An 18,300-nucleotide genomic window follows, 5' to 3' on the forward strand; every position below is an offset into this window, starting at 1 on the left:
GTTGTGTGCTGCTCGTCACACTCGACTCATGCTCCAGCTGACCACTGAGTCGGCAACGCGTGTTCATGTGTTTTGGGGGCATGACTTTGGAAGGAGCCCTGAAGGGAGGGGGTGGGAGTTTCTCTGGATACTTTAAAAATCCATCAGTTTCTTGCTAGTTTCTCAAACTTACCTACCCTGCCTTTAATGCAATATTTTTTAATCATCATTTTTACCATAAGGTTTGTTTATTGTGATATGTGTTGCTACTCAACATCCTTTTGCATCTTACTAGCATCCATGTAACATCTGAAACTTCATTCTGGCGTATTGTAAACATTTGAAAGTGTTCATCCAACACTGCCTCTGTTGCATGTCTAATTAAACTAATATTAAAGTCTTCTCCTGGCTCAATGTGTTCTTTATATCATGTCTTGAAATGTCACAGTGGTCCAGTGGATAGCGCTGTGGCCACACAGCAAGAAGGTTGCGGGTTTAAACCCCAGTTGCCCCGGCCTTGCTGTGTGGAGTTTGCATATTCATGCTGTTTATAGTATAGTAGACTATCTGTAATATCTGTAGTAGATTCACTACACTTACACGTGATCATACAGTGTGAGGTTTACTTATATTACATCATAACAAATATTCTGTGTCTTGAAGTTCATATTTTTTCAAAAGCTGTTACTTTCCACCACTTTTTGGAAACATCCACCATGCCAAATTCTACTAGTGCAGCTTTGAGAGTGCTGCATATAATGGACTGCATCTGTTAAAATTGTCTAGTATTATGTTTCAAGATCTGTCAGCATCTGATGTCACTGAAGCAAGCTGGTGACATATCAATAATAGCTTCCTAGTGCCAATCATTAGAGCATCTTCAGAGCACAAGCAAGCACTGATTGAAAAGAAGAAAGATAATGACAGTTAATAATACGAAGGAAAGCTGATTAAGTCACGGCCAGGATCCTTCTCTCTGCCTCTCTCCTCTTTCTCGTCCCCTTTCTCATGCTTCTGCTCTCTCATTGAATCATTCTGTCACCATGTAAATTACCACCTTGTCCTTTTGACACCACCATGATTAATTGCAGCAAGATAAAAGTGTATATGGACCAATGCATGATTGTTACATTTTCAAAAAGGTGATTTGAGATGTTGGTGAGGTGAGGGCAGCTTGGCAGTGTGCAGTGTACAGGTGCTTTCATCTCTGTCTATTCACAGGAAAAACTCTCCTCATGCCATCCCAGCTTAATTTTAACACTGCCGTGTTATTATGGGTTACTGCTTAGAATTACATCTCTCTTATTTCTGTGCTAATTCATTTCAGAATGAAGAAAGTGGTTTGTGTATGGTTTTATTGTCTGTATACATTGGACCATGAAATATTTGGGGATTTATAACAGAGGCATGATTGATAATAACTTCATTCCGTGCAGTAACACTGTCCATAAGAGAGCAATACTACAGCAATGCCAAAAACTACTTTCCAAGTCCTACAACAGCAAAATGTATTACCTAACAAGCCAGTGCATTGATTAAAGACAATTTGGCCATTTTGCATATTCTTTCATATACATTCTACTGGATGCTTGCTAAAACAAAGATGTATGTTTTATAGTGCTATTTCCAGATATCTTAAAGGACAAGAAATTGTCTGTTGTGTGACAATATACTGTTAAAAACATTTTATTTTATAGAATGACACAAAATGTTATAATAATTATTAATAATTTAAATTTATATTTTTATCAATACACAATGGATGCAAGATAATTTGATAAAAGGCAACTCTTCCAAAGCAGTACCCAACAAAAATTCCCATGTCACTTGAGAAATGCAACCATTAATTGGAGACATGTATCAAAGTGAAAGACATCCCCAGTGTTATTTTGGCAGCTTTATAATCACTTTAGGAAAATTTGTCAGTGTCTGCTCTCCTATTTGAAAAACTGAAAGAACTGATGCGTTTTCAGTTATCGTTGCCTGTCAAACAAGGAAATGTGGGAAATGAGATTTTCCAAATTAGTAGATAGCTTACTACAGTCAAAGTTTACCATGATGACAGGTGTCTCCTTAATTGTGTTTCGATTTTAAGATAAATTGTGGATTGTAATATTTACAAGGTGGCTCATGACATGTAGCCTGGCAAGATATTGTCTCTCTCTTCCCTCGTATTTGGCTACTGTATGGTGTCCCGTGCATTCAAAAAATTTTTAAATTTGCAAGATGTCAAATCTTGACCTTGACGAACTGCATTACACTCAGACTGTTTTAATCCCAAATCACAATTAAGTAAAAGTGTAAAATGGAACAAATCTTTTCTACCAGAGCTCTATTAAAGCCTACAGATTCTGCTGATTGGCATTTTAGAAAATGGTTCACTTGTATCTTACAATAGTTGATTCCTACATTGTTGGTGCATCACTCAAGTCTCAAAATGTGTTTAACACTGAAAAAATGCCTTGACAATCAGGAAACGTGGTCACAAATCATAAACAATGCTGACTGGGAAACGTAAAAAAAAGATAAAAAGTGCAATTTAAAAGGAGTTCACTCAACTCTCGTCTAATTTCTAGATATGTCTATTTATATCGGTGTCTGCAGTATTTCCATAGCCATACACTATATTTGATCTGCTTCCTATGAAAGGGGGAATGAAAAAGGAGCAGAACTGCAGGATAATGACACAGAAATAACACTTCACTCTCTCCCTGCAGCTGCATATCTGCAATGGCATTCATTCATGTTTTTGATGAAACATTAATTGATTGACTTATACCTCAAGCAACAGTGGAAAATAAATGCATTTAGTCATGGTGGGATCACCATGAATAGGTACACTGATGCTTTAGGAAACACCTCAAAAAAGGTATTATTTCTGAATCATTCAGGGAACACACAACACACGGCTCCATGCATTGCATTTTAAGCCATGTAGATGTTTAATCAATATTTTTAAATGCCTATAAATGAACTTGTCTGTGAATGTTTATAGAAACAAATCAGTTATCTGGGCTTACTGAATGATTTCCCTATTATATCAACACAAAGTCAACACAGGTGTTATTGTGTACCCACACCATTTTGTCCAACAAAAACTACAGAACAGGTGCATGAATCGTTCTAATCCACACTGCTCTCCCTCCACCTGCTGTGATAATTAATGAGGTGTTTTAATTCACAGTGGAAAAACCTTCTTCTCTTTGCAAGTTGTCGAGTAACTGTAGGATCCTAGCAGCAGATACAATGGGGTCATTGCAGATGTGAGGTTGATGTTTATACTTCCCCTTGCGCTATTGGATTTTAAGCTCTGGCTCTACAGAGCACATTAGGTAAACGCAGATAAAGGATCATGGGTATTAAATACTACCGCAGGAAAATGTGTTAATCTTGGAACTCCGTTTGTGAATTATGCTGATTTGCTATGCCAGGCTATAATCAATACACTTAGAGAACCATTTACTACCAAGGGTTCAAAAGTAGATGCTGTAGATGTAAAAAGAAATGCCATGCTCAAGTGTATTGTCTTGGTGCTGTGCAGGTTTCCAGAGAAGGGGAAGCGTATAGGAATACCTGGCACAACCTACACAATACCTGCTCTATAGCTAATTTGAAATGAACATGGAGTGTGGAGTGTAATAACTTATATTTGCACCTGTGTGAACTATAGGTACAATGAGCCTGTATAGGAGTGTTTTTTTATAACAATATCTTGTATGCGTGTGTGTGCACTAATTAAAAAATAAGGTTGTGCTTATAGGTGTAGTCATTAGTCATCTTTTAACAACAGATTGCCCTAATGTTATTTCAGAATTTTCCACCAAGGGCCATTTATTATCAGACATGAGACTGGATGGAAAAAAGACAACATCCACTTCAAGTACTCAAATCTGGTTTTCCTCTAATGAAATATCTAATTAAATTTAATGAAAATTTATGGAAATATATAAGGAGTGCTGTGCATCAACCTCTACAGTCACATCCCAAAATGAATGAACTGACTTTGGAAATAAAACTTGTCTCAAAGTTTAAAAGAAAGCTTGTTTGAGTGCTTCTTCTGTAGCAGGTTGGGTATTAGATTGTGAAGTTCTTTTTCCATGGTACTGACAACAACCAGTACTGCTGAATCCCTGTGAGCAAGGTCACCTAGCCCCATGTGGATGTGTACCAGCCTGCTCTGATGGCAGGCATTACAAAGTTTTTAGAGTTGGCTATAAATACTGTGATACAACTCAGCAGCACAACACAGCTTGTAATATAACGATGTTGCATCTGTCAACACAAAGTTGATTGTACTAAATACCAAAGTTTGTAATAGTTGTATATGATGATGATCTGAATTGAATTGTGTGAATTCAATTTTGAGTTTTGTGGATGTGAAAATGTCATTTGGAGTTATTCCTCAGGAGTTTGGCCTTATCCTTACTTTTTGACACACAATATTGCTGTTTACCCATCTGAGGCAGCAACACGAGAGTTGGCACCATATCAAAGAATACTTCAACCATCTCCTTACAAAAACCTCAAAGAGTACAATGCCATTTAATATTTAAAAAAGTGACTCTTCCATCTTTGGCAAATTGAATTCAAATGACCAAAGGTCCCCAAAAGAGCTGGGGATTAAAATTGTCTTTTAACAAAAAAAGAAAGCAAATCTCTTCCCAAAATAGCAACACCACAGGCACTGACTATACAACATTATGTCAATGCTAATATCTGGAGGTTATATGCACAACTGACACAGCATCCCATTCTAAAATAAATTTTAAAAGCTGCACTAATTAATACTTTTATATCAACATTGGAAAAAATGTGTAATATGAAAGATGTCGCTCCTAGTGACAAAACTATTACCATCCAACAGTTCCACAGCTGGTTTTGCATCCACAACTTCACTGTTTTGGTTTGCTCTCACGTCCATCAACCCAATTTCCAGCTAAAACCTTTTTATTAAACCCACTATGCGCTACCTGCCCAGCACCAAAGGAGGGCCAGGCAAAGTTAGTGACCAGCTGGTGAACATAGTGGAGCATTTAGGTTCTGAAGAGCCAGATATTTTCCTCAGCAGTTGGTAGAGACTAAAGCAAAGCTGAAAGAAGAGTGTCTCTCTGTGTCTGCTGAATGTGCACATAGGATAGACCAAATGTATGAGGTGTTATTATAACAATGTAAAATAAAATATATATTTCCATCTCTTGTGCCCTCTGTTTTCTCCTTTCTGTCTAATTTTCAGTCTTTTTTAATACTCTTTCTTCTGCCTAAGGTGTACTTCAAGCGTGATGGTGAGCTGATAGAGGTGATCTCCTACACTCAATCCTCCACCAATGAGCAGGGAGCCGGCTCAGCGGGGGTGAGAGGAGCCAGGCCGCTCATCAGCAGGGACCTTGATGACACTAAACTGCAGCGTTCCCTCTCCCTATTGGACCCTGAAGGGCGGTCGGCACGTCTGTACACAGAGAGCCCCCAGCGTGTCCACACTCAAGGCCAGCAGGCCCACGAGCCCAGCCCTGCAACAGAGGTCATCCCAGAGACAGTGGTGAGCCGGGAATTCCCCCGATGGGTTCACAGCACGGACCCTCTCTACTACTTCAGCCACACTCACATTCCCCAGAGCGACGGCTCTGTGGTGGTGCAGGCCCGACTTACCTGGACCCTCAACCCTCAGCTGGATAATGATGCCCTATTCAGCTGCGAAGTCAAGCACCCAGCACTGTCCATGCCCATGCAGACAGAGATCACTCTCGGTGAGTAGGATGCAGACTAACTCATTGTTTTTGTATGCTATTCACATTCCTCCACCACCTTTTTCTCATCTGTTCTCTATTCCTCCTCCCACTCTACCTCACACAGACCCTTGTCTGATTTCTTCTCTCTTTTAATCTCCTGCTGTCTCCTTGTATCCCCTTGCCACATTTGGAAACCGACGGGGCCCCCTTATGTCTCCTTTGCAAATGTACTCTGAACAACACTGATTTTCATTTGATGCCGCTTAATTGTGTTACGGCTGAGCAGATTGCAAGTTTAGCGCGTGAATGCAGAACTCCCAGTGACTGACAGGGCAATTCATCGAGCTGTCTGTTGCTAGATTGAGTTAACTCAGTACCGTTATTGAAAAAGTCAACCTGAATTAGAGAAATCAAATGAGAATTTAGACACACTGACCAATGTTATATCATTGGAAAGACAATCTCGGAGATGCTGCCCTTTTTCAAACTTCAATGAGCCCTTAAGCTCTTCAGTCTCAGGCTTTAAACAGAAGGATAGTCTCTAATTCAACATTTTATTTAATAAGGAGGGAAACACTATGGCAGTGGAATTATTTGTTTGTTTATCTCCAAACTATTAAAGCAGAATACGTAGCAATGCAGATACTTAATTCTGAAAACAGGTGTCATACTTTAAGGGAAAAGTTAGCATTAGTGTTTTAATGGTGTGTGATCCAAGAGAGAAACAGACTCAAATTTTTTTTTATCTAAAAACAAAGATGGCTTCCAGCTCAGCCAATTAACACTTCAAAGGCAATACATTGGCATGATGCTCTTGGAGACAAGCCACGCAGTCCTGACATGATAAACCAAGACATTACCTTCCATGAGATGCTAGCAGTGGTTGAAGAGACTCTGAATGAGGAGACTATGGCTGCATTTGCTTGCTGCATTATGTCTCACTGTCAGTATTTTATCTCACATCACCACCTTTATCTAATTAGAAAGTATCCCTTTTGGATTCATTTCAGTTCTTTACTTTTTGTGTGTCAAGAAGATTTCCTGCCAGAATCTACATACATATCTCGGTAAATAGGTTTAATCTACAGGGTCTCAATTAGTGAGGAAGGGAATCAATCAGTTTTCAGTTCAGACTGACAAAATGAGTGTTCAACAGCTCAAAGGATAAGGTATGGCATTATTATATATATTTCTTATTGTCAGCAAATCCCATGAGAGATCAAAACCCTACCCTGTCTTTGACACTTTCCCTAGCCTATTTGTTCCTGCTAAAAACAGAAACCTTCAAAAATGGTTCACACACATATTGTTTCATTTTTAAGAAAGGCTGATTCATATTTTAAACAGCTGTGCACTTTGAGCAAACATAAATCAAACAAGATAAATAATGCATTTCTTTGGGGACTACTTTTTTGAGTATTAATACATAGCTGGTGTACAAGTGGGTATTTATGGCAGCAAGAATGTGGATGTGGGACTGACTCAAAATAAACTACAGTGACCATGTTATAGTAATAAAGGATAATTTCACCCACCGCAGTGTGGCTCATTGATGTATTTTTAATAGGTTTACACAGTGCTTGTTATTAGGATCATTTTATTTATTGGTTTTGGTCTTTACATTACGGAAGCACTAAGCGGCCATCGATTCAAACATTTTTTACTCCGTTTTCCCGTGATAATTATCTCATGATCTTGAGATAATAAAACAGTAGTTTCACACAGTGGTTTAATAGTTTAATTTTAATCTGAATATAAGAGTCACTGGTTAGCTCAGTTGATTGATCTCTGGACTTATACTTTTGGAGTTATAGGTTCAATCCTCACTGTCTTTTTTTCCTTTTTTTTCATAATCCTCTTCAACAAAGTTCTTATGAAGAGACTTTTCACATGGTCACAATAAAGCACATGCTGAACTGTGTTCATCCCAGCGATTGGTCCACATTCATTAACCGATGGACTTATCATTTCCCCATCATTCCCATGCAGAGGAAATTCCTGTGCTTCTCATTTAGGGGAATCCATTTAACGTTACACATTTCCTGACGGCTATTTTGGAACCTTTGAAATAGCTATCGGGTAATGTGTGATTGGATTCCCCTGAATCTCTTCATAACAACTTTATTTAAGAGGATAATAAAAATAAAAGTTTGTTGGATTATGAGTCCTGTACTCTACCAACTAAGCTAACCAGTCGCACTGAAAAGTGTTCTGAAATCATCCTAAAGAAACGATTAGGCAAAATTATCCCGTTATCACAGGAAAATAACATTTGTTATCTCAAGATGACGCGAAAATTACCCCGTAAAAAACAGTATTTGAATGGATGGCCGCTTAGGGCTTCCGTATTTCATGCAATTTGTTGATATTAAGAGAATTATAAAATATTGCCAGCCTTATCCTTTAACCATCATGTCAAGAAGAGGAGATGATGCTTATCATTTAAAAACCAGTTGTCACAATTGGTATTTGGTATTGTCACTTTTTTCAAATGGGAATATCTCATGCCATAAAATTGTCTTTTAAAATGTATTAACTGCAACCGTCATCACATGCAAGGCGGAGACAGCAGTATCAGATGAAGGTATAATGGCATGAGCTGTCTTGTCCTGACAAAGTATTGCAGTAAAGATTCTAAAAGCTCTTTGCCTTAAATCACATGTTGATGATAAAACAGATGACACACCTTGAGGGCAATGGGCCTGTGAAACGCTTGCTAAATGTCAAAGGCACCAATATTTTGACAAGCCTTTCTCTCTGCTGTGTTTGATGTCATTAATTTATTACTACCTTTGTTCTTTTAAAGAGTAGGATGGAGCATCACCAGACATTCAGTTTTTTCCCCCCACCACCTGAAGAAAAGACAGCAGAAAATGTGTGCTTATTGATTCTAATTAGTGCAAAATTGAAATTTAAAGCATTCACAGACCTCATTGAGCCATCTTTGTATGGAATAGTATCAAAAATGGTAATAGTGTTGTGATTCAGGTCGAAGGTTGTAGACAACAGATATCTGATTTGGCTATATAGACAAAATGGCACACAGATTGTTTTGAGTATTTGCGCAGTGTGTCTAATTAAATGTGACTGTGTAGAGCACCTCTTTTCATCCCATGATTCCCTGGTTCTTAACCTGGTCGGGACCCCCCTGGGGGTCACAAGAATGCTACTATAGACAAAAAAATTGAAAAAAAAAGATAACTTAATAACTGAATCACTTTGGGTGGACACTGTAAATATTTTGAACTGTTTAATCCAGTGGGTGGTTGTAATGCCAACCACTGTAAAACACCAAAGAAGAATAAGAATTTAAAAAAGGCAACGTTAAGATAGCTAGCTTACGTTGATCCCATTAAGTGAGGGGGGAGGGGTTGGACTGCAGGGGTTGGACTGCAGGTTAAGAACCACCTGCTCTATTCATTTATTTTATTCTGCTATAACTGGATAATTGCACTCAGGCCCTGTCTTACTGAATATACACATCCTCTCATGGTCCTCTCAGGTGTGTTTGGTCAGGTATTAAAAAGGAGTCTTTGCAATGCCCATAAGTAATAAATCTTTCAGAGATTTAATATTGCCACATGAGATGGAGCGACATTCTGACAATCGACCGATGTTGCATTACACTAAATTAATATTCATGAATGGCTCCGTGCTCGCCATATAAATGGACCTAAAGCCCGTGCCAGTCCTTGGGAGTCAAAAAAATTTTTACACCTCTATGAGATCATGAGGCTGGTATATTCTACACTCCTGGATTGTATTCATGAACATGTTAATAATTAAAAGAAGTTGGATTTGGATTTAGATAAGCTAAGGTGTTTATTATTCAACATCATTAGACAAGTGGTGGAAATCTCATTTCATATACTGTGCAGCAATGAGAAGAGATCCAGGCTTCCTCACATCTCCCAGTCATGGCTTTGCCAGACCGTGATAATCAAAGAGCAGATGCTCAGTTTCAAGAAGGCGTCTGTGATCTGTGTGTGTCTGTGTGTGTGATATGTGTGTGTATTGTTATTTGTATGTTAATATCTGTGTGTGTGTGTGTGTGTGTGTGTGTCTTTGTTTTCCCATGCGAATATAGATTTGTTAGATGTACCTAGTATGCTGTTTGTATCTGTGTTCACCTGCAGCTCAGTTCCACATTCATCAATCTGTCTTATCTCCGTGCTTTGGGTCAGCTAGTCTATCCGTGAAAGACATTACACAGTGGCAGATTCACCACGACAGAGCGATCCAGCAGTCAGTCATGCCTCTCCAGCTTCTCTTTTTCAACAAAACCAGTCACCCAGCTAATGTTCCCTTCAACTGCTTAAGTCTGTCTGCAGCTGGGCAGACCTGTTGATGTCTTGGCTTGGTATTAAAGCACACCTGATGCAGGGTGCGCAGTTGTTTTTCTGGAGGGCATGCTTGTTCTCTGACCCCTCCTGAAGTGATAACAGTTCCTTCTTGCAAACTGAAGAAGTTGGGTCTTAGGTGATATCTCATGGGACTGTGGCTCATTTCCCCTGTGAGGCCCATACCATCAGAGAGAGGCTATGTTATGTCCATCACACTGCATGTTGCCCTAATCAAAGGTGGTGACGTAGGATGCCAACTGTCAAAGTTGGAGCAAATCCCAGAAAACAGCCATCATCTTCCCCGGCCATATGCCTACCAAGCTCTATGTGACGCTATGACACCAGTATTTAAAAATACCCTTTGGTTAGTGTGTGGGTGGTGGAAACATAGTGCTTCACACTGCCATGCCAAAACTAGCCTGTGAAATACAATCCATCTTCGGCATGAGATGGAACATGTTGTGTCAAACTGTTCACATGATGTCTTTGGTTGGGTTGCCAATATAAATACATGGATATTTTCCTTTAATCTTAAAAAAGCCACTGATTCCAAGATTACTTCTTAGAGTTTGGACTACTATGCTCTGATTTTCTGGAGTTTATACAGACTAACAAGTTCTCTAATGGTGCTGAAATCTTTCCAAAATTCGAATGTCTGCTCTTTGCTTCCTTTGTATTACTTGAATTCTCTATAACCATTTTGTGCAATTCAAATGTGTATACCACTGTTTTATAAAGGGATCTACAGTACATGAGTAATGCCACATGCTCAATCCTATTTACAGATATGACAGTATAACTCCTAATGCATTAGTCTGATGCAGGCTTGTAGTCAATGGCTGCTTAAGAAGAGGTTGTGCTTCATTAGCCACAGTGGACAGTTTGTTGCCAGATTAATAGGTAAATACTGAGGTCATTTGTCTGTTTATTTATTTATCCTTTGGTTTAACTCATCAATGAAAACAAGCACCCAGTGTGATTTATATTGAGAGTTCAAACCAAATTAATTGAAGAACTCTTGGGGTGGACTTGTACAGGCGTTATTGATAGGATGCCCTTAGCTTGAGTCTCATTGCATGTGCTGCATAGTCCATTTGTCTAACACATGGAACTGCACAGCGTGTGAAGCAGTTATCTTTAGGGGAATTGTTAAACATCTCATATCATGCAGAACCTGCTTATATGGGCCTAATGTAGTATACTGTGCAGTTTAGCCATAATAAAATTACTTACTTTTTAACAGCATTACGCAAATCACTCATTTTATCTTAACACTACATACAAAGGACAATCACCGGCCCCTCACAATCTCAGAATAATAGAATCTGCCTGCTCCCTCTCCTGCTTGCGCCCCATTGTTTTAGAGGGTCCAAATGAAAGCCATCTGGGGGCTGCTGTCCACACCAAGACAAGGGAATTAGCTCTCTGAGAGTCCCTTATCTCACTGCCTCCACTCTCCACCCGGTGCACTCCCATTCTCCTGTAGTAATGAGTGTCTACCCAATTTAGTTCTTTTTCTCTCCAAGGGGGAATAAATCCAGCACAGTCCTTTGGATGAAAGAACCTGCAGGTCCCTCGTCTCTCGCCCTGTGACCTTAATTGACAGGAAATTGTATTTGTCTCTCTCCCTATGTGACAAAACAGGTATCCGGTAGGAGTTGCTCTCAATGCTCAGTACGATGACCTTTGTCTCTTTGTCTTTTTTTCAGCTGCTCCTAAGGGTCCTAAACTCTTGATGTCCCCTAGTAGGGCAAAGGTAGGGGACACGGTGCGCATCACTGTGCAAGGATTCCAGGTAGGATCGGCTGGGGTAAGTGCATGGGGTTTTAAGAAAATGAGGAAACATGAATATGTGCAATTAAGCTTGTTTAGTTCTGAAGTGACAAATCTGTTGGGTATAGACATCTTTTCCTTTGTCTTTTCAAGTATGCATGCAAAATGTTAATTTTGCCAAATATAAAGTCACATTTTAATATTTTGTCAAGTCTTAGACAATGAAACCCTAAATTGAAATTAATAAACTAATTAGTCTTAGCCAACAGGCAAACATGTCATGCTCGCCGGTATAGTTTTTGCAGCATTCAGAGTCCCTGCTCCATAATCTCAAAGATGGGCCTAAAGGTAAAAGCAAAGAGATTGTCTTTGTGTCATTTTCATCCCCTGCCAAAAAAGACCATGTCCCTAGTGTGAATGGTCTGTGGATGGTCCTGATCTCTTTGACAGGAATGACACATTGAAGCCAGGCAGCTGGAGCCAGTCAGGTGAAGAGGATAGGGCTAATCCTGATATAGGACCTGTTAATGGCCCACAGCACAAATCGCTTTTGTTACTTCTCAGTCACTGCTTCTCTAGAATCTCTAGAAATCAAAAGTCAGATTGTTGTTTGCTTTTATTTCACTTCTAAGACATTTCCATGTAAAATGTTCTGTATTGTTTTTGGTTTAGTGCCATAAGTTAGTGACTGCACAGAGTGTTATACATGTGTTACTGTCTCCCCAATGACCTCGGGAATCTTTTAAAGTTTTTCTGTGTTAAGATTGGTTATTATATACAGGCCTGGCTGTGGCATGCAGCCAGTCATGCCCTTTGGCAGCATGGGCATCAGTGCATGTAGACTGATCAGACAGCAAATTTCTATTATCCTTCACTGGACCTATGCTTTGGGGTTTCACAAGCAGATAAGATTGTGTGTGAAGACTGATAATTGTGCCTCCCACCTATATGATAAAATTATGCCAGTTTCCCCTCCGGTTTATTGTTTTAGGAATTTATTATAGATGATCATCCTACAGTGTCGTTTTTACTTGGTATTAATTTTTCATGTTGCTTTATGTATGAGATTAAATAAGACATTGATGGTTTCAGCAGCATAGTCCACAGACCCTGTGGACTTTCCTTTGGTTCTTGGGGTTATGTGACAAAAAGGTCTCACTGAAACGCTTTTAGTATTTAGTATTTAGTTTTTTTTTTTATCTTAATGAGACCTTTTCCCAAGAGCCTGAGAGCCTGTCTCAATCTACTAACTCATTTAACCTCTATTATGATTTAAACACAGACCTTGGAGGTTAGAAAATTCCTAACCAGCTTTGTCACAACAAATACAAACCAGTAAACTGAGGATTTTCACTGATTTAAACTGATTTTAAACAGTTTTTTTTCTTTTATGCCAGTCAGCAGTTTATCTGAACTATAAAGTATTTGGTGTGTTTGGGCATGTGAAAATGGTATCATTTGAAACCAAATGCACCATCTGATAATAAGCAGTTGCTTGAGCTTGAAAAACCTGGAAGGAAGGGCAAACTACAGTTCGGACTGATTTTCATATTCAGTTGTTTCATCATGCACTCTTAACTAGTTTGAACTAGAGACTTTGAGGGGTTGAGACCAAATCAAGACCAAGACCAAGGGAGGGCAAGACCGTGACAAAGTAGAAATGTAGTGGATTCCGAGACGAGGCCGAGACTTTCAAAAAATGGTCTTGAGAACAAGGCCGATCTCGAGGACTACAACACAGGTATATACAGTGTTTAGATTAATCTACACAAGTTGGATTGTTTTGGTCTGTTTTGATTCAACCTTTATTTTATGCGTCTGATTAAAGTTACATTAACTTATCTGTAAATGTTTCCTCAGGTTTAACTTGTTTAACTTGAGAATTTTCACTGCTGGTAAACAAGCTTTACACTGTACAGTAATGTTAGAGCCCTTTTCTGATTCACTGCTTGAAACTGTAGAATTTCAAGCACTGAAGGGGGCTCAAAATTTGAGCACATACTGCCCAATGAATGGAGCCTGTCTACATTGTGATAGCTCCTTGTAAGAAAGGCTTTCTGACAAAAATATGTAAAAAGAAGGATAGTCTACATATAAGCTTTTTATCAAAAATTTAAAAATTCTAATGTAACCCCTTTATAAACATTCATTTTTTAATTTAATTACGTAACATTACATGTTACTTGTTACTCCCAAGCAGCAACCTCTGGGGCTGAAAAATTAATCCAACGTGGAAGTGCCAAGAAACTGCAGTTCCTCAAATGGCCACTTGAGGCTGGCTCCAAAAGTGAGTCAGCCTGGTACAAAAACTATTTTGGTCTCTATAGCCCCTTTTCCACTGCACGGTAACAGCTCGACTCGCCTCAACTCAACTCAACTCACCTCGACTCTACTCGCCTTTTTTTTGGTTTTCCATTGTGGAAAAGTTGTACTTGCTACCAGGTACTTTTATTTGTATAACCTCCGTCGAGGTTCCAAGCGAGCTGAGGCGATACTAAAATGTGATGTGAAAACACGGTAGACTACTGATTGGTCAGAGACAATCGTCACTATTCACTGCGTCATCATTGCACGCTCCAGACAGAGGCCAGCAACAGAAAGTTTAAATTTTTTATAATTTTCGTACTTTATTTCATCACTTAATCCACTTCTGGGAAGTTTTGAGGTGAGAAATCATCTGTGTAGATTTTGAACATTGACAGTTTTACAAAAAGTGATGGTGGAACCAAAATGTGACAGGAGCTCCGCAAGTGGCGGTGGGAGATGTTTGCGCCAACCTGCGGGAGGAGCTCCCGCGCCCGGCCAGCCGCCCACTCACATAGCCCTCTGGTCCCAATGTCACAGAGACCGCTGCAGCAACAACAGCAGAGGAAAACACAGCTGTAAGGTTTTCATACCGCTTATCTGTCTTTACATTCTGAGCAGGGGCATTTCCGGGCTCTTGTAACACTGGGAGCTTAGCCCAGCACAGAAATCTTTCATATTTAACTCCCCCCACCCCCCATTGCCGCCTACCCAAAGTACATCTATAAAGAACCAGTAAATTATGTATATAGCCTACATTTAGGCCTATTGTGAATTTTATAATTGCTACTGATAATAATTAACACTGATAATATTAAATTGGGGGGGTCTGGGGGTCGTCCCCCTGAAAATTTTGGGGTTTAAACACTTGCATTCTGGTGAATTTCTTTGCACCAATTTATTGAGGAAATGTCTCAGGTGACAATTCAAAATAAGAAGAATATAGTGTAATATAATGCAGTAAGCCTGTCAGGCATTCTGTATTGCTGTCAGATATGTTTCTCCTGTAGATCAACTTTTCTTTAGTTTAATCCCAGCTGAGTCTACATACACGCAGGCACACCTGAAGTAGCCTAAATTCTTTTCAAATGTGCATATGGCACCTTTTCACCTCAATGATAAATTAGCTTAATTAATCAGACTTCAGTTAAGAATTATTCATTGACGATATATTCAATAGGGGGATAAGATTTTGAGCATTAAACACTTTATTTCCTGAATTCTGTAGAAATTTTCTGCACCAATTTATGGTGGAAATGTCTTTATTTTTATAAAGGGAAGGACAATTCAGAATATAAAAATATAATAGAATGTAATGCAGTAATCAGTAGCTTATTATTTTTTTTAGTTTATATATCGGTTATTTTCGCGCATTTGGCAAATTATTATTATTTTTTGCCCCACAACACAAGAAACAGCTCGAGCAGAAGGGGAGGGAGTGGGTGCTGTAAGAGATGTGATTGCCTATATAAATAAATAATTTGACTTGTAGCCTACTCGATGAGAGGAGCGCACTGCTGTTCATCAGAGGAAGAAAACCGAAACTGAAAACATTTGTGATCAGACAGAAATATCACCACAATTCCACACAAATGTTCACTTCAGCACCTCCGAAAAGTGCAGATCACATCCACTTTCGAGGGAATGATGTTTCGTTCATAAGACCTAATCATGTATATGACTTGGGAGGAATGGGTTGTCTCAGTGAGTGATTCGTTCATTTTCACGCATGCGTGAAGGATCTTGGACTCTTACGTTCACTCGTCACAGGGCAGCTGCCTGGGCTCCGTCAGCACAGGAAACAGAATTGATTAGTTCACGATTCTCAACTGTGGGTCTCTAGGTTTGAGTCGTTCATTTGTCACGTGACAGCTCCTACTGTGGAGCAGGAATGAACGACTCGTTCACCGCTCACATTGGTCCTCCTCAGTCTTTCGTTCACTCGGCAGGCTGAGTGCTGCCAGCGCCGGAGAATGAGAGGCAGGTCGGCTGTCAGGTAACAGTCGCTGGACTGACATTATATCTAATATCTATTTTGTGACATTTAATAAAGCATAACGTTATTACAGCGCAGTTATGTTGTGCTAAGTTATAGTTTTAACACAGCCGCACCGTAACTTTAGTCCTGCTAGTGTTTAACATTACAGCTAACAGCTGATGAGAGTTGTTCTGGGTCCACTTCAGAGCCCTGACAGGGTTCTACCTGGAGCCGAATTACCTCAGAGGTCGTCTCCTCTCCAAAACAAACAAACCCGGTCATTAAAATATTAAAAAACAGCCACATAGCAACATTAGCGTTAGCTCTGTAAACAGCTGATCCAGGTCCGCCAGAGAATGCAACGTAACTTTTCCTTTTTATTTATCAACAGAGCCGTGCTGTTGTTTCACAGCTCGTGACTAGTGAATAACCTGCCGTGTTTGAGAGCGATGTGCTCATGTGTGTTTCTCTGTCTGCAGAATCCGGACCTGATGTGGCCCATTCTGCGTTCAGACCTGCCAAACTGCTGCGTTTATATGTGTTTATTTCTTTGTTTCTCTCTCTGTGCTGGAGTTCTTTTAAGAACTTGGTGACTTGATCCAGATTATTATTAAATTGGTTGAATTTTATTGTGTTTATTCACATAGTGTATCAAGCTTATTACTTCAATATATTTACTGCAAATCTGATATTAATATTTTACTCATGGATAGGATAATTATATACATAAGCCTTTATGTGGCTAGTCTGGTTGTATACTATTCGGGAAGGATTGTGAAAATGGAAGGATTTAGCCAGAGTAGTGGTGATTACATATTGACAACATATTTCTATGGTTTTTACATGGTTTGAATTTGGTTGTGGGCCCAGTGGGGGTTATATAATGATGATATACAGTAATCAAGAGGGGAATTTGTGCATTAGCCTATACTTTGTCAAATAAAGCAAGCCAGGCAGCCTTCTGTGTTTGAGAACGTTTTTTAATCGCCCACTAGAGGGCTGCAGCGCCGCAATAACCAGCCTAGTTCAAATGAACGAAATGACTCAAAAAAAGATTAGTTCATTTTAATGAACGAGATTTGAATGAACGAGTCTGTCAAAAGATTTGAACTTGCTATCACTAGAATGATGCATCCTACAGCAGAAAACAGAGCGAGTGGGAGAGAGACAGCAGGACACAGAGTGACAGGTGTTAGTATCACGGTCAGGTGTGTCATGATATTCTGAAGCTGTGAGCAATGCGCTCTCTCTCTCTCCTCTCGTGCTCCCTCTAAACGCAGGCAGGCTGAGTAACGGTGGGGGGGTCACGTTACTTGAACTTTAAACAAAATGTAGCAATATTATTGCAAGCCTCCGCTCTTTGGACACCTACGAGACAGGGTGCATCATGAAGATTATTGCATATTAACATGGAAAATATTTTTGTTGCCGTTGTTGAGTTACATTCGGGGTTACAGTCAAAACATCCAGGGCTAAAGCCCCCAAAAATGTTGAAAACATTTGAACTTAAATCAAGAGAAAGCTGTGAGTGGGTCGCTAGTGTGTGTGTTGCATTGAAAATTACGTAGCGGCAGTTGTGTGGCGTTGCTATGACAACCAGCTACACTGAGCTAGTACCCCATCTCTGGGTACTATCTGCAATGGAAAAGGGAGGACGACCAAACCGAGTTGAGTAGATTGGAGGCGAGTCAAGTTGAGCTGGTACTAGTAATGGAAAAACGGCATATAGCTAATTCCCCCTTCAGGACAACTGTACTGGGGAATAAATTATAGGCCTATTAAGGCTTAAAGTTATGTAGCTATAGCCTAATTTTTTTCGAGACGCTGTGGTTGCTATGATACATAATTTCATAAAAAATAATTAATAAAAGCCTACTTAATTTTACTGAATATAAAAATGTAACCACAAAGTATGTAGGCCTACTTGCTCTGGCCCTTGCTCTGCATAAAGAGAAGGCTGAAACATGAGAGCACAGACTGTCCGTACGTGGGTTCATGAGATTTTTGCGGGCGAGGAAACACCTCGGCGAGTAGACACATCGCTTCATTCAAGATCGGATGTGGTCGGTGCGGTGTTTGTCCCGCCCCTCCTGCGCTGTGATTGGACGGCTGGGTAAAAAGTGACAGTGACGAGCGCAGCGTTTTTCCCAAAGTTGAATATTTTTCAACTCTCGGCGACCGGAAAAAAACGCTCAGC

At 39.7% G+C, this 18,300-nt stretch overlaps 1 protein-coding gene across 2 annotated transcripts in view; it reads left to right on the forward strand.

Annotated features, from left to right (window-relative positions):
* igsf21a (immunoglobin superfamily, member 21a) overlaps positions 1 to 18,300 on the forward strand; it is a 212,911-nt gene that overhangs the window by 177,860 nt on the left and 16,751 nt on the right. Inside the window, exons 6-7 of one of the 2 annotated variants that reach the window (XM_038697467.1) lie at positions 5,243 to 5,723; positions 11,758 to 11,858. In XM_038697467.1, coding sequence (XP_038553395.1) covers positions 5,243 to 5,723; positions 11,758 to 11,858 — 582 coding nt within the window. The remainder of the gene's footprint in view (positions 1 to 5,242; positions 5,724 to 11,757; positions 11,859 to 18,300) is intronic. The other variant, XM_038697468.1, reaches the window with a different exon arrangement.

This window comes from Micropterus salmoides, unplaced genomic scaffold (assembly GCF_014851395.1).
Source record: "Micropterus salmoides isolate LMB-PRFRI ecotype aquatic unplaced genomic scaffold, ASM1485139v1 Ms_hic_scaffold_4, whole genome shotgun sequence".
Lineage (NCBI taxonomy): Eukaryota > Metazoa > Chordata > Actinopteri > Centrarchiformes > Centrarchidae > Micropterus > Micropterus salmoides.